The sequence below is a fragment of the Nomascus leucogenys genome, chromosome 23 (genome assembly GCF_006542625.1).
Source record: "Nomascus leucogenys isolate Asia chromosome 23, Asia_NLE_v1, whole genome shotgun sequence".
Classification (NCBI taxonomy): Eukaryota; Metazoa; Chordata; class Mammalia; order Primates; family Hylobatidae; genus Nomascus; species Nomascus leucogenys.
The window spans coordinates 21,910,710-21,938,095 of NC_044403.1; the positions used below are offsets into that span (position 1 = coordinate 21,910,710).

General features: G+C 43.4%; 1 protein-coding gene across 1 annotated transcript in view; it reads right to left on the reverse strand.

Annotated features, from left to right (window-relative positions):
• Positions 1–2,008: 2,008 nt before the first annotated feature.
• The window catches only part of ETV6 (ETS variant transcription factor 6), a 253,212-nt gene continuing 227,834 nt past the window's right edge, over positions 2,009–27,386 (reverse strand). The window contains exons 6-8 of the mRNA XM_012502492.2: positions 15,187–15,329; positions 13,757–13,857; positions 2,009–2,700 (exon numbers count right to left, since the gene is read on the reverse strand). Of these exons, the coding sequence (XP_012357946.1) occupies positions 2,595–2,700; positions 13,757–13,857; positions 15,187–15,329 (350 nt within the window). The 3' untranslated portion in view covers positions 2,009–2,594. The remainder of the gene's footprint in view (positions 2,701–13,756; positions 13,858–15,186; positions 15,330–27,386) is intronic.

Consider the following 27,386-nt stretch of genomic DNA (forward strand, 5'->3'; position numbering starts at 1 on the left):
GAGACTCCGTCTCAAAAAGAAAAAAAGCAAAGGTGTTAGGTGTGGAATTTTCCACTCCTGGTGTCACAGCATTCACGAAGTTTTGGATTTTGGGGCATTTGGGGGTTTTAACTGTTCAGATTAGGGATGCTCAACCTGTATCTGGATGGGAAATAAAGACTATATTGGAATGAGTGCCTTCTATTTCTTCTTCAAGTGGCTGAAGGTGTCATCCTAAGTCTAACATATTCTCCTGGGATATTGCTTTAAATATAGAAACGCTTGGGGCAAAAGGGAATTTCCCTCCATAATTCAACTGTTAAGATTCTGTGAATAGTAAGAGACTGAGTTCTTGCATTTGGGTGAAGAGGCCAATCCTAGCAACATCATGCCCTGGTCTCTGATTTCGTATTCAGACAGACGGATGCAGTAAAAATCCCTTTCTCTCCATTCGTCAAATCAGTGGCTTTCACAATACATCAGGTATTTGGCTTCATCTCTGCATTTGAGAGAATACCAGTCATCTTGGAGGCTGAAATAGGGATCACCATGTCCTACTGAATGCTCTCAAAAGACACCTGCAGTGTGCTGAGATCCGGCAGAATCTCATCACCATTCAAGCAGACTGAGACCCACTCGCCTCACGTAGAAGGTCCCTGACCTTCCGGAAGGCCGAATGGTGGGGCGCCTGTGACAGTAGGAGTGGGCTAGCTATGCCCGTGTGTCTACCTGTGCTCTGATAAGAGGCAGGGACAGAGCAAGGCTGAAGAGAGCCTTGATCAGCTCTTCAATTCCAGTGTCCTTGAACCATAGTCCATCTGTTTGCACCCTAGGTTGGTGTCCTTGTCAGTAAGGCCGAGGGAAAATTCCTCTTGCCTGTGTGACCCAAACTCTACATGTCTGACTCAACTCAGAAAAGGCTGGGGAGAAGCCCGGGGTCTGGTAACTTCACCTGGGAGCTGCTGCTGAGGGCAGATATGTATCCCGGAGGAGCTGTGAGTTTCTCCCCCAACTGAGTGGAGGAAACACAGGGGAACAAGGAAGGGGTGCTTTGTAAGGCAGGTCTAATCTGGATTAAAAGAAATTGTACTCCAAATATTGGATTTCTGAGACCTATGTTGGAAGAGTCAATTTAGATGGCTAAAAAAGGAAAAAAAAAAAATCTAAAACAGCTTTCTAAAAATATCTGTTATCATCAAAAATACTAAGAAGTGGCACTACCCTCATTTTACAAGATACCATCGATCTTATTTTGAGGTGAAAAAGAGCCATAAATGGGTCCTTTCTGAGACACAGCTATGAAAGAAAGAAAAAATAATGTATCCGAGGAATTTCCTGTCTGCCCAGGCTGGGCAAACACTGATTGCAACTGAGACTGCCCTCTGGGATCCTCCGTCTCCAATGCTCTGTGTGTCCAGTGGAGACCAGGAAACTTTAAAAAAGGCTAGGAATTGAAAAAAAAAAAAAAAAAAATCAGGTGAGGGCATGAAACTGACCACAAGATGGCCTTTGGAATGGAGCAGAGAGTTTTTCTTTCTCAGTAGCCTCTGTTACCTGCTTTGGAAAAACAAATCCCCACTGCAGAATATTTTTGCCCAGTTTCTGGACTGCTGGGCCTGCGTGATCTTTTCATATTTTCCACTTTGCAGCGCTCCCAAGCTAATCCCAAGCTGCCGAGGCCTTCCAAGTAACTTGGACAGCCTTCCATCCTTATCTTACGTCTTAGACGCATGGTTCTCACAGCCATCTCGGGCGGCTCTCTGGACTAGCATGTATCTGTCTGCAGCACAGCAGCATCTGTGATGATTTTGGCCTCCCTCACATGGGTGGCCCAGTGCTGGGATGTGGGTTTGATTCTGTGCTGCTGGCCACAAAGCACCCAGGTCACTGATTCTGTTTAGGTGCCAACAATCCCCAAGACTCCAAGAGGCTGAATGCTGTTAGAAGGCATCTGACTCTCAATAGCAGGCAGGGAGGGAGGACAGAGGGGACCAAGGGAAGAACAGAGCAAGAGAGAGAAAAAGAGAGCTCTCCTTTTCATTTTATCTTTTTTAAAAGCATTTTTTTTTTTCAGCCAAGACCCAACAATAACAGGAACAAACCTGATCCATGTGGCAGGAAAAAGAGGAACCTGAACCCCTCTGCAAGTATTCTCTTTCCTGACCAGCTGGGCTTGCCGCACTTTGTGAGATTTGCAAAAAATATATATATAATAGATATATATTTCCATAGGAAAACAACATCAGATGTCTTCCCCTAGATGAACGATGAAGAGTCAAACTGCATGTTCTTAAAACAAAAACAAAAACGCCATGAAACTAACAACGGTGGAAGGGTGAGGGTGAGGAATTACAGATGGAGAGATTCCAAATCAGAAGGAAATGTGACAAGCGAGTCCCAGGCTCACGCCCTCCGCCAGAATTCCAGCCCCGCCTGTGCTGGGTAGTTTGTCTAAGGTGCTCCAGGGTCCCTCTTGGTCTGCAAGAGAAGTGTCCCTGTCATTTCTGGGTCACTTCCTTTTCCACTCAGCCCGCCTGCTCCGTCACACCTCCAGCAATCCTGGTGGGCAGGGGTTCCCTGGGCTGCTGGCCTGCTGAGGTGGACTGTTGGTTCCTTCAGCATTCATCTTCTTGGTATATTTGTTCATCCAGCTCCTGGGACTCTAGGTGCTCCAGACGGTCTGTTCGGCCACTCATGATTTCATCTGGGGTTTTCATAAACCTTTGGAAGAAAAAGTGGAGGAGTTAAGAGATTCCATTTTCCTAAAGCTGTCTTCACTCTGAACTCTAGCCTGTATATAAAGAAAGGCTCCATCATCTTATACAGCTGGAGAGCTACTGAACCCCGGGATTAATGCTAACTTAGTGCAAATTAGGAAAAGGTACTCCTTTCTCTGACTGTCTAAAAAGTGGCAAAATGATTATTTAAAAAGACTAGGGCCAGGCATGGTAGCTCATGCCTATAATCCTAGTGCTTTGGGAGGCCAAGTTGGGAAGATAACCTGAACCTAGGAGTTTTGAGACCAGCTTGGGCAACATAGCGAGACCCCACCTCTACCAATGAAAAAAAAAATCTGGGTATGGTGGTGTGCACCTATAGTCCTAGCTACTTGGGAGGCTGAGGTGAGAGAATCCCTTAAGCCCAGGAGGTTAAGGCTGCAGTCAGCTATGATCATGCCACTGTACTCTAACTTGGGTGACAAAGTGAAATCCTATTATTAAAAAAAAAAAAGTCTAGGATGTCTGTGACGCAGTGAGCACCCTTTGGGATCGTGTGGTGCATTACTGCATGACCATATGAGAAAGCCTTGGTCCGGACCATGTATATATGTTTCTTTCTTTTACAGAATTAGATTTTACAGACTCACGAGAGCTGTATATCCACTTCCATTCCAGACTGTGAGCCCAGGAAATGGTATTCAAAACTTAAATTTCAAAGGATATAGTTAAATGTTAAGTGAAAAATGCTGACAATAGGACAACTTAGTGGGAGCTTTTGGAAAATTAGAAAGGCAAAAAAAAAAAAAAAAAGAATCTTTTACAATGTTATCACTGATTCACTCAAAATGTCAGCAATGAACCCTCTTTAGTTTATCTGCCTTTGCAACTGGGGTGTACAGCAAGCCTCATCTTTCTGTTCAATGGGTTAAACTAGAAGTGACATCAGTGACATGTTTCGACCATGATTTACATGACTCAGGAAGGCAGCCTGGTTGCAGATGTTCCACCTGCACTGTAGGAGCACTCTTTCCAGTCCCCTTCTGTGCCTGCATACCTTTCTCTCCCCATATACTCTGCCCTGCGCCACTATCTTAGAACTTACATTTTCTCTCATTCCTCCACGTGCAAAAGCCTAAAATGAACACTCATCAAGTCAAGGGTACATCCTTTGCTCTGCTCTTCGGGTCCTCCTACCATCTTTACCTAGGAAGCTCTTATTTTCCACTGCTCACCAGTATGAACCCAATGCATTCTAGCGGTCTTGGCTCTTGTATAAATCATGGCGCCTGTTCTCCTATGTATCCTTAGCTTTTCCCTTATCTGGAGCCATCCTGACTCTTCTCACGAGTTGAGTCCTACTCATTCTTTGTGTTCTGTCTCCTCACCAAAGAGCTGCTTAATGGCACTAGTCCATGATTTCAACACTTAAACATCCATCTTCTTCAACACTCAAACATCTTGTATGGAGTACCTACAGTTCAACACCTCACTTGATTACATACTAGGTCTTATACCAAGAAACCTTCATTTTGTGGCAAGTCTGGCTTCTAACATTCATTTCCTCAAAATGGACTAATCTCTCTCTAATAGCACTGTTCCTTTCTCTTACTGAAAATCTTTTATTGGAAGCCTATCAATCTTCTGGCTACTACTGCTTTTCCTGCTCATTACTGGCAAACTTCTCCAGCAGTATGATCTGTAGCATCTGCAAGTCTGTCTCCTCTTTTATCCCCTAACTAAAATTTCTCCCTCCACCTCCAAAGTCAATAAGGAGCTCCTCTAAGCCAACTCCACAGATGTCCTGTGCTTGGCCCCCCAAACCACCCCTTTCTTTTTTTGACAACTTTCCCATATTAAGCTTCTGATATTCCACACCAGGCTGTCAATAAGCATTAATTGAAAGGTTTAATATAGAATGATAAAAAATAGAATCCTCTACCTTCTAGGAGCTTATATTCTAGTTGTTGGGGAGAAGGGCTTCACACATATAACTACAGGCTGAGCATCCCTAATCCAAACATGGGAAACACTTCTGGTCCCAAGCATTCCAGATAAGGGATACTCAACCTGTATTAAAAATATAAATCCTGTAGTCGCTCTGACTACTCCGGAGGCTGAGGCAGGAGGATTGCTTGAGCCCAGAGTCTGAGGCTTCAGTGCACTATGACCACACCGCTGCACTCCAGCCTGGGCATCAGAGTGAGACCCTGTCTCTAGAAAAACAAACTAGCCAGGCACAGTGGTTCACATCTGTAATTCAAGCACTTTGGGAGGCCAAGGTGGGCAGATCACTTGAAGCCAGGAGTTTGAGACAAGAGTGGCCAATATGGCGAAACCCTGTCTCCACTAAAAATACAAAAATTAGCCAGGTGTGGTGGCAGGCACCTGTAATTCCAGCTACTAGGGAGGCTGAGGCATGATAATTATGAGAATTGCTTAAATTCAGGAGGTGGAGGTTCCAGTGAGTCAAGATTGTGCCACTGCACTGTAGCCTGTGTGACAGAGCAAGACTCTGTCTCAAAAAAAAGAAAAGAAAAAGCAATTGTAGTGTAGTTAAGGGCCCAAGGGAACCCAAGTGATGATGGAAGACGATAGCTATGTGTGTTGGAGCAGCTGAAGAAGGCCTCATTCAGGGCAATAGACTTGAGGTTGAGCCTTGAGGGTGTAGGTATTAAAAAGGCAAAAGTTAGTCATATACATTTCTGGCATAGGGAACTGTATTAGTGTTGTAGGGCAGCTGGCTGTTTGTATTATGGTTTCAGGAGGCAGTAGAGTGGACCAGAGACAAAGACATTGTTGAGTGAAACCTGATGTGAATCATGAAGTCCAGACATCAGCTTCCACTGCCAGGGAAACCTTTGCTTTTTTCTCGTCTCCCAGATCTCATGAAACTGCTTGTCATTGAAAGACTCCAACCTGGGACCTTCTGGCAACATTCCCTTCTGGGAAATGTAGTTCCCAGGCTTCTAGCCCCTGCAACACAGAATAGAGTGGGAATGGTGCTGAAGAGCCAATGGTCCATCTAGCACAATGACTGGGATACAGGAAGAGTCAAAGGGAACTCTAGTTTCAAAGTTGGTCGCTTCAAACAGCAGTGATGCCCCTGATGAGTAAAGAATTCAATAATTCTGGGTGGAATTTTTTTTTTTTTCTTGAGATGGAGTCTCGCTTTGTCACCAGGCTGGAGTGCAGTAGCATGATCTCGGCTCACTGCAACCTCTGCCTCCCAGGTTCAAGCACTTCTCTTTTTATTTTATTTTATTATTATTATTATACTTTAAGTTTTAGCGTACATGTGCACAATGTGCAGGTTACATATGTATACATGTGCCATGTTGGTGTGCTGCACCCATTAACTCGACATTTAGCATTAGGTGTATCTCCTAATGCTATCCCTCCCCCCTCGCCCCACCCCACAACAGTCCCCGGAGTGTGATGTTCCCCTTCCTGTGTCCATGAGTTCTCACTGTTCAATTCCCACCTATGAGTGAGAACATGCAGTGTTTGTTTTTTTGTCCTTGAGACAGTTTGCTGAGAATGATGATTTCCAGTTTCATCCATGTCCCTAAAAAGGACATGAACTCATCATTTTTTATGGCTGCATAGTATTCCATGGTGTATATGTGCCACATTTTCTTAATCCAGTCTATTGTTGTTGGACCTTTGGGTTGGTTCCAAGTCTTTGCTATTGTGAATAGTGCCGCAATAAACATACGTGTGCATGTGTCTTTATAGCAGCATGATTTATGGTCCTTTGGGTATATACCCAGTAATGGGATGGCTGGGTCAAATGGTATTTCTAGTTCTAGATCCCTGAGGAATCGCCACACTGACTTCCACAATGGTTGAACTAGTTTACAGTCCCACCAACAGTGTAAAAGTGTTTCTATTTCTCCACATCCTCTCCAGCACCTGTTGTTTCCTGACTTTTTAATGATCACCATTTTAACTGGTGTGAGATGGTATCTCATTGTGGTTTTGATTTGCATTTCTCTGATGGCTAGTGATGATGAGCATTTTTTCATGTGTTTTTTGGCTGCATAAATGTCTTCTTTTGAGAAGTGTCTGTTCATATCCTTCGCCCACTTTTTGATGGGGTTGTTTTTTTCTTGTAAATTTGAGTTCATTGTAGATTCTGGATATTAGCCCTTTGTCAGATGAGTAGGTTGCAAAAATTTTCTCCCATTCTGTAGGTTGCCTGTTCACTCTGATGGTAGCTTCTTTTGCTGTGCAGAAGCTCTTTAGTTTAATTAGATCCCATTTGTCAATTTTGGCTTTTGTTGCCATTGCTTTTGGTGTTTTAGACATGAAGTCCTTGCCCATGCCTATGTCCTGAATGGTATTCCCTAGGTTTTCTTCTAGGGTTTTTATGGTTTTAGGTCTAACATGTAAGTCTTTAATCCATCTTGAATTAATTTTTGTATAAGGTGTAAGGAAGGGATCCAGTTTCAGCTTTCTACATATGGCTAGCCAGTTTTCCCAGCACCATTTATTAAATAGGAAATCCTTTCTCCATTGCTTGTTTTTGTCAGGTTTGTCAAAGATCAGATAGTTGTAGATATGTGGCATTATTTCTGAGGGCTCTGTTCTGTTCCATTTATCTATCTCTCTGTTGTGGTACCAGCACCATGCTGTTTTGGTTACTGTAGCCTTGTAGTATAGTTTGAAGTCAGGTAGCATGATGCCTCCAGCTTTGTTCTTTTGGCTTAGGATTGACTTGGCAATGCAAGCTCTTTTTTGGTTCCATATGAACTTTAAAGTAGTTTTTTCCAATTCTGTGAAGAAAGTCATTGGTAGCTTGATGGGGATGGCATTGAATCTATAAATTACCTTGGGCAGTATGGCCATATTCATGATATTGATTCTTCCTACCCATGAGCATAGAATGTTCTTCCATTTGTTTGTATCCTCTTTTATTTCATTGAGCAGTGGTTTTGTAGTTCTCCTTGAAGAGGTCCTTCACATCCCTTGTAAGTTGGATTCCTAGGTATTTTATTCTCTTTGAAGCAATTGTGAATGGGAGTTGACTCATGGTTTGGCTCTCTGTTTGTCTGCTATTGGTGTATAAGAATGCTTGTGACTTTTGTACATTGATTTTGTATCCTGAGACTTTGCTGAAGTTGCTTATCAGCTTAAGGAGATTTTGGGCTGAGACAATGGGGTTTTCTAGATATACAATCATGTCATCTGCATACAGGGACAATTTGACTTCCTCTTTTCCTAACTGAATACCCTTTATTTCCTTCTTGTGCCTAATTGCCCTGGCCAGAACTTCCACCACTATGTTGAATAGGAGTGGTGAGAGAGGGCATCCCTGTCTTGTGCCAGTTTTCAAAGGGAATGCTTCCAGTTTTTGCCCATTCAGTATGATATTGGCTGTGGGTTTGTCACAGATAGCTCTTATTATTTTGAGATACGTCCCATCAATACCTAATTTATTGAGAGTTTTTAGCATGAAGGGTTGTTGAATTTTGTCAAAGGCCTTTTCTGCATCTATTGAGATAATCATGTGGTTTTTGTCTTTGGTTCTGTTTATATGCTGGATTATGTTTATTGATTTGCATATGTTGAACCAGCCTTGCATCCCAGGGATGAAGCCCATTTGATCATGGTGGATAAGCTTTTTGATGTGCTGCTGGATTCTGTTTGCCAGTATTTTACTGAGGATTTTTGCATCAATGTTCATCAAGGATATTGGTCTAAAATTCTGTTTTTTGGTTGTGTCTCTGCCAGGCTTTGGGATCAGGATGATGCTGGCCTCATAAAATGAGTTAGGGAGGATTCCCTCTTTTTCTATTGACTGGAATAGTTTCAGAAGGAATGATACCAGCTCCTCCTTGTACTTCTGGTAGAATTCGGCTGTGAATCCATCTGGTCCGGGACTCTTTTTCATTGGTAAGCTATTGATTATTGCCACAATTTCAGAGCCTGTTATTGGTCTATTCAGAGATTCAACTTCTTCCTGGTTTAGTCTTGGGAGGGTGTATGTGTCGAGGAATTTATCCATTTCTTCTAGATTTTCTAGTTTATTTGCGTAGAGGTGTTTGTAGTATTCTCTGACGGTAGTTTGTATTTCTGTGGGATCAGTGGTGATATCCCCTTTATCATTTTTTATTGCATCTATTTGATTCTTCTCTCTTTTCTTCTTTATTAGTCTTTCTAGTGGTCTATCTATCTATTTTGTTGATCTTTTCAAAAAAACCAGTTCCTAGATTCATTAATTTTTTGAAGGGTTTTTTGTGTCTCTATTTCCTTCAGTTCTGCTCTGATTTTAGTTATTTCTTGCCTTTTGCTAGCTTTTGAATGTGTTTGCTCTTGCTTTTCTAGTTCTTTTAATTGTGATGTTAGGGTGTCAGTTTTGGATCTTTCCTGCTTTCTCTTGTGGGCATTTAGTGCTATAAATTTGCCTCTACACACTGCTTTGAATGTGTCCCAGAGATTCTGGTATGTTGTGTCTTTGTTCTCATTGGTTTCAAAGAACATCTTTATTAAAGAACATCTTTATTTCTGCCTTCATTTTGTTATGTACCCAGTAGTCATTCAGGAGCAGGTTGTTCAGTTTCCATGTAGTTGAGTGGTTTTGAGTGAGTTTCTTAATCCTGAGTTCTAGTTTGATTGCACTGTGGTCTGAGAGACAGTTTGTTATAATTTCTGTTCTTTTACATTTGCTGAGGAGTGCTTTACTTCCAACTATGTGGTCAATTTTGGAATAGGTGTGGTGTGGTGCTGAAAAAAATGTATATTCTGTTGATTTGGGGTGGAGAGCTCTGTAGATGTCTATTAGGTCTGCTTGGTGCAGAGCTGAGTTCAATTCCTGGGTATCCTTGTTGACATTCTGTCTTGTTGATCTGTCTAATGTTGACAGTGGGTGTTAGTCTCCCATTATTATTGTGTGGGAGTCTAAGTCTCTTTGTAGGTCACTCAGGACTTGCTTTATGAATCTGGGTCCTCCTGTATTGGGTGCATATATATTTAGGATAGTTAGCTCTTCTTGTTGAATTGATCCCTTTACCATTATGTAATGGCCTTCTTTGTCTCTTTTGATCTTTGTTGGTTTAAAGTCTGTTTTATCAGAGACTAGGATTGCAACCCCTGCCTTTTTTTGTTTTCCATTTGCTTGGTAGATCTTCCTCCATCCCTTTATTTTGAGCCTATGTGTGTCTCTGCATGTGAGATGGATTTCCTGAATACAGCACACTGATGGGTCTTGACTCTTTATCCAATTTGCCAGTCTGTGTCTTTTAATTGGAGCATTTAGCCCATTTACATTTAAAGTTAATATAGTTATGTGTGAATTTGATCTTGTCATTATGATGTTAGCTGGTTATTTTGCTCGTTAGTTGATGCAGTTTCTTCCTAGCCTTGATGGTCTTTACAATTTGGCATGTTTTTTGCAGTGGCTGGTACCAGTTGTTCCTTTCCATGTTTAGTGCTTCCTTCAGGAGCTCTTTTAGGGCAGGCCTGGTGGTGACAAAATCTCTCAGCATTTGCTTGTCTGTAAAGTATTTTATTTCTCCTTCAGTTATGAAGCTTAGTTTGGCTGGATATGAAATTCTAGGTTGAAAATTCTTTTCTTTAAGAATGTTGAATATTGGCCCCCACTCTCTTCTGGCTTGTAGAGTTTCTGCTGAGAGATCTGCTGTTAGTCTGATGGGCTTCCCTTTGTGGGTAACCTGACCTTTCTCTCTGGCTGCCCTTAACATTTTTTCCTTCATTTCAACTTTGGTGAATCTGACAATTATGTGTCTTGGAGTTGCTCTTCTCAAGGAGTATCTTTGTGGCATTCTCTGTATTTCCTGAATCTGAATGTTGGCCTGCCTTGCTAGATTGGGGAAGTTCTCCTGGATAATATCCTGCAGGGTGTTTTCCAACTTGGTTCCAGTCTCTCTGTCACTTTCAGGTACACCAATCAATCACATGTAGATTTGGTCTTTTCACATAGTCCCATATTTCTTGGAGACTTTGTTCGTTTCTTTTTATTCTTTTTTCTCTAAACTTCCCCTCTCACTTCATTTCATCTTCCATCACTGATACCCTTTCTTCCAGTTGATCGCATCGGCTCCTGAGGCTTCTGCATTCTTCACATAGTTCTCGAGCCTTGGGTTTCAGCTCCATCAGCTCCTTTAAGCACTTCTCTGCATTGGTTATTCTAGTTATACATTTGTCTAATTTTTTTCAAAGTTTTTAACTTCTTTGCCATTGGTTTGAATTTCCTCCTGTAGCTTGTAGTAGTTTGATCATCTGAAGCCTTCTTCTCTCAACTCGTCAAAGTCATTCTCCGTCCAGCTTTGTTCCATTGCTGGTGAGGAACTGCGTTGCTTTGGAGGAGGAGAGGCACTCTGCTTTTTAGAGTTTCCAGTTTTTCTGCTCTGTTTTTTCCCCATCTTTGTGGTCTTATCTACTTTTGGTCTTTGATGATGGTGACGTACAGATGGGTTTTTGGTGTGGATGTCCTTTCTGTTAGTTTTCCCTCTAACAGAAGGGACCCTCAGCTGCAGGTCTGTTGGAGTTTGCTAGAGGTCCACTCCAGACGCTGTTTGCCTGGGTATTAGCAGCAGTGGCTGCAGAATAGCAGTGGCTGCAGAACAGCGGATTTTCGTGAACCGCAAATGCTGCTGCCTGATCGTTCCTCTGGAAGTTTTGTCTCAGAGGAGTACCCGGCCGTGTGAGGTGTCAGTCTGCCCCTACTGGGGGGTGCCTCCCAGTTGGGCTGCTCAGGGGTCAGGGACCCACTTGAGGAGGCAGTCTGCCTGTTCTCAGATCTCCAGCTGCGTGCTGGGAGAACCACTACTCTCTTCAAAGCTGTCAGTCAGACAGGGACATTTAAGTCTGCAGAGGTTACTGCTGTCTTTTTGTTTGTCTGTGCCTTGCCCCCAGAGGTGGAGCCTACAGAGGCAGGCCTCCTTGAGCTGTGGTGGCCTCCACCCAGTTTGAGCTTCCTGGCTGCTTTGTTTACCTAAGCAAGCCTGGGCAATGGCAGGTGCCTCTCCCCCAGCCTTGCTGCCACCTTGCAGTTTGATCTCAGACTGCTGTGCTAGCAATCAGCAAGACTCCATGGGCATAGGACCCTCCGAGCCAGGTGCAGGATGTAATCTCCTGGTGTGCCATTTGTTAAGCCCGTTGGAAAAGTGCAGTATTAGGGTGGGAGTGACCTGACTTTCCAGGTGCTGTCTGTCACCCCTTTGACTAGGAAAGGGAACTCCCTGACCCCTTGTGCTTCCTGAGTGAGGCAATGCCTTGCCCTGCTTCAGCTCGCGCACAGTGCACTGCACCCACTGTCCTGCACCCACTGTCTGACACTCCCTAGTGAGATGAACCTGGTACCTCAGATGGAAATGCAGAAATCACCCGTCTTCTGTGCCCTCATGCTGGGAGCTGTAGACTGGAGCTGTTCCTATTCGGCCATCTTGGCTGCAATCTCAAGCACTTCTCTTATCTCAGCCTCCCGAGTAGCTGGGACTACAGGTGCGTGCCACTATGCTCAGCTAATTTTTGTATTTTTAGTAGAGATGGGGTTTCACCATGTTGGCCAGGATGGTCTCGATCTCTTGACCTCGTGATCTGCCCACCTCAGCCTCCCAAAGTGCTGGGATTACAGGCGTGAGCCATCACGCCCGGCCTCTGGGTGGAATTTCTAATCTGAGACGAGCGTCTGTTTTGAAGATGTCATGTCTGAAATACTTAAATGCGATATTTAAGGGGACACAGCCTACAGGAAACTCTTGGACATTCAAATTTGGAATTTCAGGGAGATTTTAGAGCTGGATATAGGGATTTAAGAGCCTAACTACTGAGGTGATAAATGAAGTTGTGTGTCGGGATCAATTCATCCACGAAAAAGGTATAGAGTGGGAAGAAAGGGAGCCAAGGACTGCGTTTAGGTTGAAGGATGAAGAAAAGCCATCAGTAGAGCCAGAGAACAGAGGGTTCTTTTTTTATTCCTTCTATTCTGTTTCCCTTTCTTGAATAGCCTTTCCCATTTCTTTTGAAGATCTTAGTTGCTTTTACTATTCCTAAGTTACCATTCCATCCCCATGCTGAAGACCAGGTTCTCTCCTCTTTCCAATACATTAATCATATCAGTGAGCTCCTCTGTTCATACATGGTATCACTTCCTACCTGTATATAGATAATTCACAAGCTACATCTCTAGCCCCATCTGCCACTCTCTTCTGTCCCACCTGTCAAAACCCATCACCCAAGGTTGTGTTTGTTGATCTCACTTCTACCAACCTGCAGTTGGCCCCACTAATGACTACTACCAGCACCAGAGGTCTACTTCTACATCTCCTGATTGGTCCTTCAGATCCCTCCTTCTTCTTCTAATTCTTTCTCCTCTCTTGCATAGTACTTGGAATCACAATCTATATGGTGGCAGGCCAACTGGTTGGAACTCATTATCTATGAGGAATTCTGGAAAGAAAAATTCTAGTGCAGCAGCTTGCAGACTTATTCTGACTACGATGCATTATAAGAAATACATTTTACATCATGACTCATCACGTACATACACACCTCGAACAACATTTTCTGAATCAACTGTCATTCCTGCTACATGTGATGCAGTCTGGCATTTTCAACTCTATCCTATCCTATCCTTATTTCATTAAAAAAAAAAAGCGGTGATGGACCCATTCAATCTATTTCATGACTCACTGTGGGTCATTACCTGCATTTTGACAAATACTGGTTCAGAAACTTGCCTTACAAGGATGGTAACCTGGAAGTCTAGGTTTAATTCCTTGTTTTGCCATTGACTTTGTGCTTTTAACTACACCGGACTTTAATGCCACATACTATTATTTGGTCACTGCGTTGTTTTAAATTTGAGTCAGATTCTGTTCATTTAGTTTTGGCTTTGTTACAGGACAGACATAAGTTAAAAAAGTTTTTCCTTAAATCCTAACAAACCAGTAGCTGGTATTCAGTTTGTAGCAATGATTGGCTTTGGGTATCCGACAGGCAGGTAGAGATCTTAACAGTCTCCCCCCACTCCCCGTTATTTAAAGAAAACAGCATCCTCCCAAAAGAAGGAAAGGAGAAAAAGGAAGTGCTACCTGAACAAAAGCCTTTGTCCTGGCTCCTTCCTGATAATGTTTAGTTTGTAGTAGTGGCGCAGGGCTCTGGACATTTTCTCATAGGTCATGTTTGTTCTGTTCTGTTTGTTCAAAGGAGGAAGGGAGAAAAAAAGCACAAAGACACAATGAAATGAACCTCAGAAAAGGCACTGCGGGAGCTATTAAAATAAAAGCTCTTCAGCTGCTGCCTGTGGCCCTGCCAGTTTGGGAAGCTACCTGCTAATCGGCTGCCTTCCAGGCACATCTGTCCCCACCCTTTAGCTTTTTGTATTCACTGTCACCAAGGTTTACTCCTAAGGTGAATCACCCTTTGTCCGAAGTCCTGGAGCCCTAGCTAATAAAGCAGATCCCACAGCAGCCTCCCTTATTTCCTTTTCCCAAGACTGCTCTCTGCTCTGCCTGAGGAATTTCCTGCAGGTTCCCCCTATCTCTGGGTCACCCTTCACCTTCTGACCCACACAGCATTTCTTTTTTTTTTGTTGCAATGACCTTTTCTCAAACTTGTGTTTCTGGTCTGTCATTTTAAGGAAGCCAATTTTTTTGTTTAAATTCCTGTTGTGGAAGCAAGAATACAGTGGTTCTGGGCCCCAGGCAATGGTACAGTGGGAGTAGCAGAGGGATTTTTCTCAGTGACTCACACATGGAAGTGTCTGTCAGTGGGGCCTTGCCATATTTGGTCATGGTCTGCATTACCCACTGCCTTCTTAGAAGGCTGCAGGTCTGGGCACACCTGGCTGGGCCTCCCTGCCTTCTCACTCAGCGGATTGGGGTTGTGCCACCGTGGCAACATCAGGCTTTGCTTCAGGTCCACCTATCGACTGGCCTGGATCACGGTTACCCACTTTTTACAACTGCACATTTGAGCAGTCTTCCTTACTGCAAAAGACTTTATTCAATTCCATTCCCTCTTCCCAGTTTGCAAAATTGTGGGGCAAACTTCTTGCATTGCTTGCTTATAAAGGGGATGTTTTACAGTCAGAATATAAGTATTTTCTATGAAGAAATGGGCTTTGGGGAACATGCGAGTTTCTGGGAAGAAAAGAAGTGGCACTTCCCAAAGGTCCCCTGTGAGTCAGAGAGTCTCGCTGTACTTCCCTTTTACCCAGTTCCTAACAACAGTGGAGGTGGCGGGATCAGGTCAAGGGGAGTGGAAACAAGTCACTCATGATGCAGCCCAGCAAACCGGGATATGTGAGTTAATGGGCACCCGGTCTCAGGAACAAATGGCAAGATGCATCTTTAATTATTTCCTTCCCTTTGCAACTGCCTAATTGCTTGCCCAGCAAGGAATAAACTAAGTAAGTATGGGCAGACGTAAAAAGCGGAAGACAGACGATTATCCTCCAGCCCAGGGATAAAGACTTCATCTCGACACGGGTTTACGGAGCGGGTATCTGCTGCCCTTTTACCTTATGGTTTCCCCACAGTCGAGCCAGTCCGTTGGGATCCACTATCCGGAATATTTTGGATTCTTTGTCCTCCCATCGGATGAAGTTTTCGTACCGGCTGTCAGAAAGCAACTGATAGACGTAATCCCAAAGCAGTCTACAGTCTACAGAGGAAAAGGGCAAGAAAACACTGTTGAAAATGTTTCTTGTTGAGGCACTAACCAGAAGAATCAAAGAAGAATCCAGCAACTGCTTCTGCCTAGCTTGGGCTGACTGATTGATTGTCTAACTTCCTTGTTTTACAGGGAAGAAACGAAGGCCCAGAGAGATGGAGGCAGGTCCTGTTGTGTGACCTTTGACCCACTGGAGGCCTCAGAGATGATCCAGGCGACAGCCTCCCTCCACAGATGATGATACAGTGACCCGGAAGTCCACGGTCGTGACCCAAACTTAAACCTGGGCAGAGCCCATGTGAAAGACGGGAAGCAAGTTCTAACTGTGAATGAATGGGCTCTGAACGTGTGTTAAATGCAGGCTGGAAGGCAAAAAGGGTGGAAAGAGGGTCCTGATGTTAGAGAGAGAGCTGTGTGGTAAAAGATAGTGGAGTGAAAAGGTTATCCTGGTGTTGGCGGGAGACGGATGGATAAAGATGAGAAGGCTGGGGTAGGCTAAAACACAGCAAAAAGGAGTGAGGAGTGAAAAACGGTGGGAAAAGAAAAACTATGTGGCTTGGTGACTCTGACTGTGGGAACTGTGGCTAGCATGGTTTTAAAAAGAAATAGATATTCTCATTCTATCACATTTTGGAGGCCTTTAAAAAAATGTTTTGATATAGTGGATCATGGCAGAAAGGAACCCAGTGCAAAAATCACTTTCTCCACTTGCAGAACTGATGTTTGAACATTCAGTCAGGCAATGGGTATTTATGAAGTGTTAAGTGATTTAATATGGACTAGGCACGGTTTTGGGCTTTGGCTTTCGGCTGTGGGTTAGTAAATTAAAAGAGAAGACATGGCCGGGTGTGGTGGCTCACGCCTGTAATCCCAGCACTTTGGGAAGCTGAGACAGGTGGATCATTTGAGGCCAGGAGTTTGAGACCAGCCTGACCAACGTGGCGAAACCCCGTCTCTACTAAAAATACAAAAACGTAGCCAGGCATGGTGGCAGGTGCCTGTAATCCCAGCTACTCGGGACACTGAGGCAGGAGAATCGCCTGAACCCAGGAGGTGGAAGTTGCAGGGAGTCGAGATCGCACCACTGCCCTCCAGCCTGGGTGACAAAGTGAGACTCAGTCTCAAAAAAAAAAAAAAGAAGTACACCTTCCCCTTGTTCTATGACTTTCTGGATGTGTGCTATGGAGGTGTGTGGTTGCCGTCCAGCAGAACCTGGAGAGGTAGCTGGGGACAGATGTGTGCCTTCTAGGTTGAGTTAAAGGTTAACTGGCCTCCAGATGAGGAGAAGCAGCACCAATTTCCAGGTGTTCACTGCATGGTTCTGGAAATGCCCACTTTTTATAGGCACTTGTCAGAATGGCTGGTGATGGAAGATCAATTACTGAATGCCAAGTATGAACTCGGCACTTTACCTGTATGATTTCTGATCCTCAGAGAGGATGAAATGACTTGCCCGAGGTCACAAGGATTTGCACTCTGGACTCCTGCACTACAATGTTCTTTCTTTTTTACTTTGGGCGAGGCCTGAGCCTGGCACATTTGAAAGGGGATTGTCCAATTGAGGCCTGGAATATATTACAGCCAACACATCCGCATTGCAGAGAAAGACATATACCCTTCTCTGGGCGTATATTTACGAGGGGAATTCAGCTGGGCCAACCTGGACACGTTTGTTAATCTTCCTGAGGTTCTGTTGCCTCACTTATGAAGTGGGAATAACAGCACTTGCTTTACAGGATTATTGTATTAGTGATAATGGGAGGGAAGAGAAAGTAATAAAAATAACAACGGTATTTAGTGGGTGCTATTTGTAGGTACTGTGCTGTGGCTTCAACAAGCCTGGTTACATCTGACCCTTACGCCGCCTTATGAGGCAGGTGCTGTTGCTATTCCTATTTTATAGATCAGGAAGCTGGGGCTGACAGGGTTTGATGGTTTACTCAGAAGGACACAGCTTATGAATGACACACAGGATTCTTGGCTGTGCATGACCCCAAAGCCCATGCTATGACACACTTCCCAATGCAATTTCTAGTCTCAGAGAAACGCGCTAATGGATATATGTTTGTAAAATCTTAGGAGTTTCCAGAACAAAGTACACCTGCTCAGTGTATCATCTTTTCTGAACTCCAGCGTTCTCTTTGAACAGCAGAAGACACTGGCAGAAAAATGTGGCATTTTCTAGAAGCTTAATCGTTCAAGGAACTACCATTAAGTGTACAGCAGCCCTAAATCTTTAGTATCCCTTATGGTATCCTTTCCTCTGTATTATCTGTGTTTCAACATTAATGTGGTGTGTCACTCATTGTGTTTTGGAAAAGGACAAGTGGCCTCCTTCTTAAAAAAATGACATCAGAGTCCTGGAGTTTGAACTCCATTCTAACGACAGAAGCTGTCCAGCCACTTCTATTGCCCACCCCGCCTTGCCATGGCTGCATTCTGTATTGCCAGGGGGTGGGCTGAGGTGGGGGGTGTGGAGGAGACGAGCAACGCGAGCATCGTAAGTACCTTGAGAAATCAGTGTCCTACTGCAGACTGGGAATAATCTAGCTCATTTTTAAGGCATTTGATGGAGGGTGATTCTAGTTTCTGGGCAAAGCAGTAAAAAGTGGCAAAGTGTCTCTTTCCCTTGCAAGCATCTCCTTGTCTTGAGTCACTTTCACTATAAAGGGAAAATAGAGATCTGCTGTGGTCTGAATCTTCATGTCCTCCCCAAATTCATCTGTTGAAATCCTAACTACCAAGGTACCTTTGGAAGGTGATTAGGTCTTGGGGGCTCCACCCGTGAGTGGGATTAGTGCCCTTTTAAAAGAGGCCTGAGAGAGACCCCTCACCCTTCCACCAAACGAAGACACAACAAGAAGGTGCTATGAACCAGAAAGTGGACCCTTACCAGATGCCTCATCTGCCAGGGCCTTGATCTCCCCAGCCCCCAGAACTATGGAGCAATCCGTATCTATTGCGTATCAACTACCCAGTCTATGGCAGTTTGTCAGAGCAGCCCCAAAAGGACTAAGGCCAGAACTCAGCTGTGGCTTCATATTTCAGTATTTGTCCTACTATCAAATGGCAGATACATTTTAATTTTCCATAATCTCTTCCAACTGGAAAACATCTGACAAAATCACATATTATCACATAAAGTGCCTGTAAATTAGGGCTGGGTGTGGTGGCTTATACCTATCATCCCAGTGCTTTCGGGGGCAGAGGTGGTAGACTTGCTTGAAAGTCCAGGAGTTCGAGACCAACCTGGGCAACATAACGAGACCTCATCTCTACAAAAAATTTAAAAATTATCCAGGTGTGGTGGTGCATGCCTGTAATCCCAGCTAGCTGGGAGGCTGAGGTGGGAGAATTGCTTGAGCCCAGGGGTTTGGGGCTGCAGTGAGCCATGATCAACCCACTGCACTCAGTCTGGGCGATAGAGTGACAGAGTGAGACCATATCTCTAGGGGAAAAAAAGCCGGTAAATCAGGAGGAACAAAGGCAGTTTGTGTGCAGCCCCTCCCATGTCTCCCTATAGATTTACAATCATTTTCACTGCAAATAGGCTGATGATACCATTGGACTCCTCTAGATTGGGAATGTGATTTTCTAGTGTGTTCATTTTAATAAATTTCAGCAATTAAGAAACGACCTGGTTGTCTTTTACAGTTTGATATAAAGACATTTTGCCCATATGAAGGTGGGTGACATCATGGCGGCCCTCTTGACTCTAGGCGGAAGGCACTCCACTCAGAAGCCTACTGCAGAGCTCCAACAAAGTGGACAGTTCTCCATCCACAAGCACGGGAGTTTTCACCGCATGTTTCTGTTGCTTCTCTTTTACTGTAATGGTACATTCTACTTCTCATAAAACAGTGAAACGTGAACCAGACCATTTCTCCATGTAAGGGCTTAACCTGCACTGGGCTGCCATGTTGGTTTTTCAGAGGCATCAAACTAGAACCCAGAATGTTATCTACTTATCAGATGGCAAAAGGAAGGGCAGGGCTTACCGGAGAACACCATTTCCCTATGAGCTTCAAGAACATTTGTATCTGGCAAACTTTTCCTTTCATAAATGTGAAAACGACCCCAAACTAGCTGCCAATTGATCATTTTAAATGACATTTAATCCAGCAAAGCCAACTTTAGCTGAGTAATAAAAATATGCTGACGTTCAGGACATATTGAATTAGTCAGTCACTAACGGAGACAGCAATAGGAATTCTGTGGCATAAAGCAGTTGTTTCAAGCTCAGAGTATAAGTGGCTTTTATAACATTATTGATTGTTTTGTTTCTTTGGTAAAAATTATGCCTAGATGATAAAAATAACTGCCTGACCACACAATAGATTTTTTTTTTTTTAAACAATTGACATTCAAGCCATGTCAGTTATTTTTGTTTCTAAGATTTCTATTAAATAAAAGGCAGATCCTCTTTAGGTTCCTAGATCCTTTGGAGGTTGTTGCCACGGCGCACCTGGAATTTTTCAGCCTTTTCGGAACCCATGTCTGCATAGATACAAGGTTCTTTGATCATCAGCGTAAATGCATAATACTATATAATAAAGCGCACCATACTCTATAAATAGAAGTTCACTCCACTTCAAAACACTTGAACATATATGTATGAAATGTTTTTGGATCACAAGGTATTCATTAATTTCAAGTGCATTTTTCTTAAACTAAAGGGCTTTCTTCTATCTTTAAAGAAATTTCCACTATTTGGATTTTCTTTTCCATGAGAAGTAGTTTATGAAAGTGTTTAGCCCAAGTATAGTTCCCTCTCCTTCCTGCTGGGTGAGGTACCCTCGGTATCCGCAGCTAAAGGCATTGTAAAAAATCCCTTCCTGTGGTTAAGGAGAAATATTTTTACTCCCACGTCTGTCTCTTACCAGAGACTCATTGTATAAACTTATTGAGCAGAGATTGTAAAAAGATGGGCAATTCACACATAACCAACATGGTTTCTAAAGAAAAAAACCACGCTAGACAAAACTGATGCTTCAAACACTTGAGTAGGCAAGTCAAATTATTGACATAGGGAATGTTTAATGATTGTGGTTAATTTAAATTTCAGGAAAGCTTCTAAGAAAGTCATTTTATGTTGTTTTAACTGCCCAAGTGGAATTTTAAAGAAGGCCTGTAAATGACAGTGCCATGGGTATAATTACCAACAGGCTGAGTGTCCCTGTTACATTTTTTGAAATTTATTACCTACAAAAATTGTGTTTATTTCCAGTTCAGCAACAAAACACGCAAAGTAGCATATGAAATAAAAAGTTGCTACTAAGCTTTACAAATATGGTTCTGAACTGGGGGCATTTGGCAATATCTGGGGGCATTTGGCAATATCTGGAAGCATTTCTGGTTGTCACACTGGGGTGCAGGGTGCTCCTAGAATCTAGTGGGTAGAGGCCAGGGACGCTGCTAAATCTCTTACAATATACTAAGCAACCCCACAAATTATTATTTGGCCCAAATATCAAGAGTGTTGAGAAACCCTGCTTAGAGAAACAAGGTTTACAACATTCAGGGGGCCATCTGCTGCTTGTTTTTTTTTTTTTTCTCCTCCTCCTCCTCCATTCTAGATCAGCCATTACCTAGAAGCAGAAAGTTGGTTAATCCAGTGCAGCCAGGTGTGTGTTGATACGCAGAGGTGTGTTTACAATGGGCAATTGCTTGTGCTTTGCTGTGGCTTCGGAAAACAGAAAACATATGTGCACAGTGGCACGCTGTGGGAGGGAGAAGTGGAGGCAAACAGTACAAAAATCTACACTTCCTGGGGCAGAAGAACCACAGCTGCAAACGAGGCTGGACCTTTTCACCTCTGATTACATAAGGTGTGGAGAAGGCTGGGAAACACTGGTATCCGAAACTCACACCCTGCAGCTGAGATCCAGCCCGCAGCCAGAACCTAATAAGGCCCAGCCTCCGCTTTGCTCAGGTGTGGGAGCAGCCTGGGAATTCACATCCAGGGACTGCAGAGAGGTAGGACTCTATTACAGCACTGTGCACCCTTATACAAACTGGAATTTCCAGTCTCCTCAAGCCCCTTCTATTATTTTCCACTCAGCCACCATGCTGTTGATGTTTTTTATCTTTTAAAAACATTGTCCTGAAACTTCCTCCTCTTTTAGGGCTCTTTGATTTCTCAGTCGTTCACACTGAAAATAAAGTGCAGTGACTCAGCCTCTGGGAATATTCCTGCTGGAGTGATAAGCTCCTCCCCTCCCCAGTGCTCATCTTATTCATCCCCTCCAAATATGTACAGCAGGCAAAGCTTCAGGGATGGGAAGCAGGAGCACAGAAGTAAATCTCCGAGGAAATAAGAAAACGGAGGTGGCCTTGAAGGGCACCCCACACAGGCCTTCCCTGTCAGTGCCCTGTGTGGCTCCGCAGGCAGTTGTGCTGGCTGCACCCACAGCTCCCACACAGTCCCTCTCAGATGGGCAGGATGGCAGCTCAGCAGTGAGGCAGAGGGGGGACAGTAACACGCAGCAACTACCTTTCTCGTGCCATGCATTCACACGTTGTCTCATTAACAGTCAAAAGGGCCCAGAAATGGGTATTACTATTCTCAATATTACAGGTAAGGAAAGAAGGGCTCAGAGACATTATGCACCTGCTTGGGAGTCAAGAACCTGATTCCAATCATGCTGACTTTGCAGTCAAAGCTTTTGCCACAGGCCCACACCGCTTCCCTAGGACTGTTCAGGGCCGTCTGTCTCCAGGAGCTCTTGAGGGTACTGGGCTACAGAGGTCTACAGAAGGGCATCTCCCTGAGACAGTGTGGAAGGAAGCGGTTCTTTCACCTGGTACTAAAACACTGGAATCCTTGTGGCTTCTGGGGATATCCCACAACCCTATCCTTTCTTTCCTGCAAACATAGATATTTATGCGCAGATGCATGTGTGCGAAGGTGCACACGTCTCTGCACGCCCCACACCTTCCAACAAAGGCCGAGGGCTGAGACTCGCCCCCAGCACTTTCATGCAGTCCCTTCACACTTCTCTCTTACGAGGTCTTTTAGCTGTCAAGGCTGCTCCTGAGGCTCATGTACAAAATTTAAAAAAAAACCAAAGTCCATAGGCTTCCTTTGAAACAAATTCACAGCAGCATTAAACACTGTGGGAGGAAGTGGAGACAGAAGCAAGATGCCAGAATACAGTGACTTCTCCTGGTCCTTGAAGCCCCTGAGGACAAGCCTCAAACTACTTTCTCTGGGGTTTCATACTTTTTTCTTCATCTTGCTTCAGAGGCTTCCCGAATTGAATCTCTGTATATATAATTCATCCAGTCAATAAAACCAAATCAAGAAAGTACATTGTTTTAGTTGGGTGACAAATAAGCAATGCAAGAGACTTGATGTCTCCCTGATTAGAATCTTTTTGTTTCTGTTAAGGATGTAATCTCGAGAGATAGTAAAAGTATTTTTTAAAGTCCCAAAAGGCTATCTTTAAAGATTCCAAGGATTGCTGCTAAGTGTGTTCTAAGGGGGTTGGGAGTGAAGAGACCTTGAGCTGAGAGGAAATTCTGAGTCTTGCCTACTGTAGGATTAATGACCTAATCGACCGGTGATAGCCTCACAAATCAAGACGTTCACGTTCACAAAGATGGAGAGACTTCAGCAAAAGTTGTGAGATAAACACAAGAAAGGAGATACTCTCTATTTGGGTAGGCCATGGGCTTTGAACACGTAAATCTGTACAGATTTAGGTCCCCACTTTTGGGTAACAAATGAGGGGTTATGAAATGAATGGATTATAAAACTATTGTCAGTGTACCAACGAATCTTCTTCCTCAGCAGAGTTTTGGATTAACGCCAAGGAAGAGACAGGCAGACAGGAAATCTGGTGGCTCAGGTTTTAACGGAATTAAAGTACTTTAAGAGAAAACTAAATTGACTGAAAAATTTTCGTTTAAGATTTAGCTGTCTATAGTTAAAGCAGGAGCTTAGTTTGTGTCATGGCATAAAGCAAGAGGACATTGCCTTCCACCAGCAAGGACAGGAAATTTGGCATTTAGAGATGCAGCGCCCTATCATCTAGAACAATGCCTGGCACATGAGCAGACTGGCAATAATTTTTGAATCAATGAATGAAGAACTATATAATCCAAAGTGCAAATAAATCATTTCTTTTACTTAGCTAAATACTTGGTATTTTATTTATGTTAATGATATTACTGTAACTATTCTGGCTGGTCTGAAAATATAGCCTGCAGTCCAGAACCTGTCTCTTCTCTTACATAACTTGTTATTGTTCCTTTCACATGTCTCAAACATGGCTTGTCATCTAAAGTGCAAATAATTCCTCGAGAGCAGGGGCACTGTTTTCTAAGTCTGCACCCTACATTGCACCTATGATTCCAAGCACACTGACCACCCAGTACACAATGTTGCAAGGCAGAGAACATCAAACGTTTTCTGTAAAGGGAAAATTAATAAATATTTTAGGTGTTGCTGACCATGCAATCTCTGTTGTAACTACTCAACTGTGCCACTGCAGCATGGAAGCAGACATGGGCAATACCAAATAAATGGGTTTGGCTGTTTTCCCGGAAAACCTGATTTAAAAAAAAAACAGATGGTGGCTGGATTTGGCCCACAGTTTGGGCCACAGTTTTCAATCTTTGCTCTAGAGTCCCAGACCAGAAGGAAACAATCATTTTGGGAAGAACACTGAACAGAAGCTCGAGGCTAGACTCTTGATGTATCTGAATCTCAGTTCCTTCACCTGTAAAAGGCCCTTCTATCTTTGAAATCAAGTCCAAATAAGGAATTTCAATACGTACTGAAAACATGACTCACGGATGACTACAGTCACACCTCAGCCACCTACAGGTGCTTGTGGCCAATATACCTTCTGGCTTTGAAACTGGTGGGACACAAGCCAGTAAAACTTTTGTACGTAAAGTTTTAGAAGATTGAGAGATGCTTTCTGCAAGGCTCCTTGCTCCTAAATAGCCCATTCTTAAAGATACCAAGTAGAAAACAAGCACAGAAAGAAGCAACTTTTTCACTGTTCCATACAGTGTTGGCTGCTGGATTCAAAATAGACCCCAGCAATCTTGTCTCACTCCGTCTTGTGCTAAACTCTCTCCCATAAACACTAGCCATTCCAACCTGGTAAATTCTTAATAACAGTTCTCCTTATCCTTTGCAAAGTAAGTGACACCTTTAAAAATAAGCTATATGTTATATTTAAAAAGATGTCATTTGTGATTTGTATTTAAACTGTCAACCACCTACTGAATTTCCTTTTTTGATTATTTTAGTTTTTCCATATGGTAAATACCTAACAGACATAAATTTGCATGTATCTTTTTTTTTTAAATTATACTTTAAGTTTTAGGGTACATGTGCACAACGTGCAGGTTTGTTACATATGTATACATGTGCCATGTTGGTGTGCTGCATCCATTAACTCGTCATTTAACATTAGGTATATCTCCTAATGCTATCCCTCCCCCCTCTCCCCCACCCCACAACAGGCGCCAGTGTGTGATGTTCCCCTTCCTGTGTCCATGTGTTCTCATTGTTCAATTCCCACCTATGAGTGAGAACAATTTTGCATGTATCTTAATGGTACGATGGGATTTCAGTGATATTAGATAATGAAAAGAATTTATGAAAAATTTCATATATATATATTTTTTTGAGACAGGGTATCACTCTGTTGCCCAGGCTGGAGTGCAGTGCCATAATCTTGGCTCATTACAACCTCCACCTCCCAGGTTCAAGTGATTCTCCCACCTCAGCCTCCTCAGTAGCTGGGACTACAGGTGTGCACCACCATGCCCGATGAATTTTTGTATTTTTTGATAGAGATGGGGTTTCACCATGTTGGCCAGGCTGGTTCGAACTCCTGACCTCAGGTGATCTGCCAGCCTCGGCCTTCCAAAGTGCTAGGATTACAGGCATGAGCCACAGTACCTGGCCTGAAAAATGATAGGTTTTTAAGTGACCTCAATAGACCTAAACTTGTAGATTTACATTTCTACCTGAAATAGAAAAAAATACACTGAGCCTTACCTTGCTTTGCTCCTGGTAAGTTTTCTCCATCTGGAATGACCTGTTTTTCTCTAATCTCCACTTGTCCACATTCTAAGCATTCATCCAAGCCCAGCTAAAAGCCAGCCCTCCACGTAGCGTGCCCTGACATCCCTACTCTGACCTCCTGTGGTACTTAACAGGAGCCCTTCTAAGATACATGTCACGTGCTTCGCTTTTATAGTTAACTGTGCTCAGCTCTTTCATGATAAAGACTGTGTCTTATATCTCTCTGAGGCTGTCCCCACCCTGTCAAGAATGCAGAACAGCACCTTATACACAGAAGGTGTCCAAATGCATAAATTCTAGGGCACCTGAACAAATCACATCTGAATAGTAAGAATTTGGCTTCATTTTGTGATCCACATTCATGAGTACTATTTCCATCTATACCCTCCAGCTATAGTACTCATCAGTTTGACATTCAGCAGCACCTTCATTTCTTTTTGTGCTGTGCTCATTTAAAAAGCTTTAAGGAACTAAGTTTTCTCATCTAACAGCTGCTTTATGGAGATTTAAAGGCTTTTTATGGCTATTCAGTAATGACAGAACTTTTACATTGTACACAGGAATCACCCAATGAATTTCACCTTCAATAAACAGAATCAATTTTACAAGGATCTGAGGAGTCCAGAAAGACATCAGAAGAGTGGAGTACACACAGGGGTATCCTCAAAGAAACAAAGGTGCCTAAAACTCTTGTGTTTTCTTGGGAGGGTTACAGAATCAAGACTGTCAGACTACAGACTGGCAGAGCTGGAAGGAACTTTAGGGATGATCCAGTCCTACCTTCTTCGGAGAAAAACAATGCCTTTCAGTGGAATGAGTTAAATTTGGATTTGGTTGCATTAGTTAAAATATATATTGGGAGATTTAAAAACTTTTGAATATGCCATTACAGCATTGGTAATTAGTTTTAGGACATTGTGTTATACTGAAGGAGTTAATGCATTCCCCCAAAAGATCTAGGCCCCAGGGTTATTTTACATGAATATTCTGACTTCCTAGAGCCATCAAGAAAAGCACATATTGCCTATTTCTGTGTGCCCTTGAGAAAGCGGGCATCCATAGACACGCAGGCTCATCATTTGGTGGGTGCAGTATTCCACCAAGCTTCCTAACTGATGAGGCCGCATCCATCATCAAACACTGATATTGGGGAATGAGATGAAAAAAATAGTAGTATAGGCTGGGTGCAGTAGTATAGGCTGGGATTGCACACCTGCAATCCCAGCAATTTGGGAGGCCAAGGCAGGCAGATCACTTGAGGCCAGGAGTTCAAGACCAGCCTGGCCAACATGGTGAAACCCCGTCTCTACTAAAAATACAAAAAAATTACCCAGGCATGGTGGCGTGTGCCTGTAATCCCTGCTACTCAGGAGGCTGAGGCACGAGAATCATTTGAACCTAGAAGGCAGAGGTTGCAATGAGCCGAGATTGCATCACTGAACTCCAGCCTGGGTGACAGAGACTCTGTCTCAAAAAAAAAAAAAAAATAGTAATATAATTTTAAGAGACTAATATTTTGAAATTTACAAACCTACTAAACGAGGGAAAAATAACTCCTCAAGTCTAAACCATGTATCTTTCTTGATTCATGGGCTTATGGTAGATTCCCAAAAAGTGGTGAAGGCAGTGTCACCTGGGAGGTAGACAGGAGAGATCTTGGGAAGCCAGCCAGGCCCACAAGGGCAGCACTATGGACAGCAGCCACGGGGCAGCAAGGGTTGTCCTGCACACCTCGGTCACGGGGCCCCTATCTGACCTTGGCAAAGGCCTTTGCCTCTCTGGGGCTCAGTTTCCTTTGTGGTTTCCCCTGAACAAATGACCCTTCCACATAAGATGAATACTGAAGTCATGAGCTACCTTAAAGAGCGGTCCTGAGAATTACAAACAAGCAAAAGGTATCTGCAAAATGTCAAGTACTGCTGCACACACCATGCAAGAAACAAGACGAGGGTATATAGACAAGAAGGGTATTGCCTGGAAAGCACCAGATGGGTCATTTA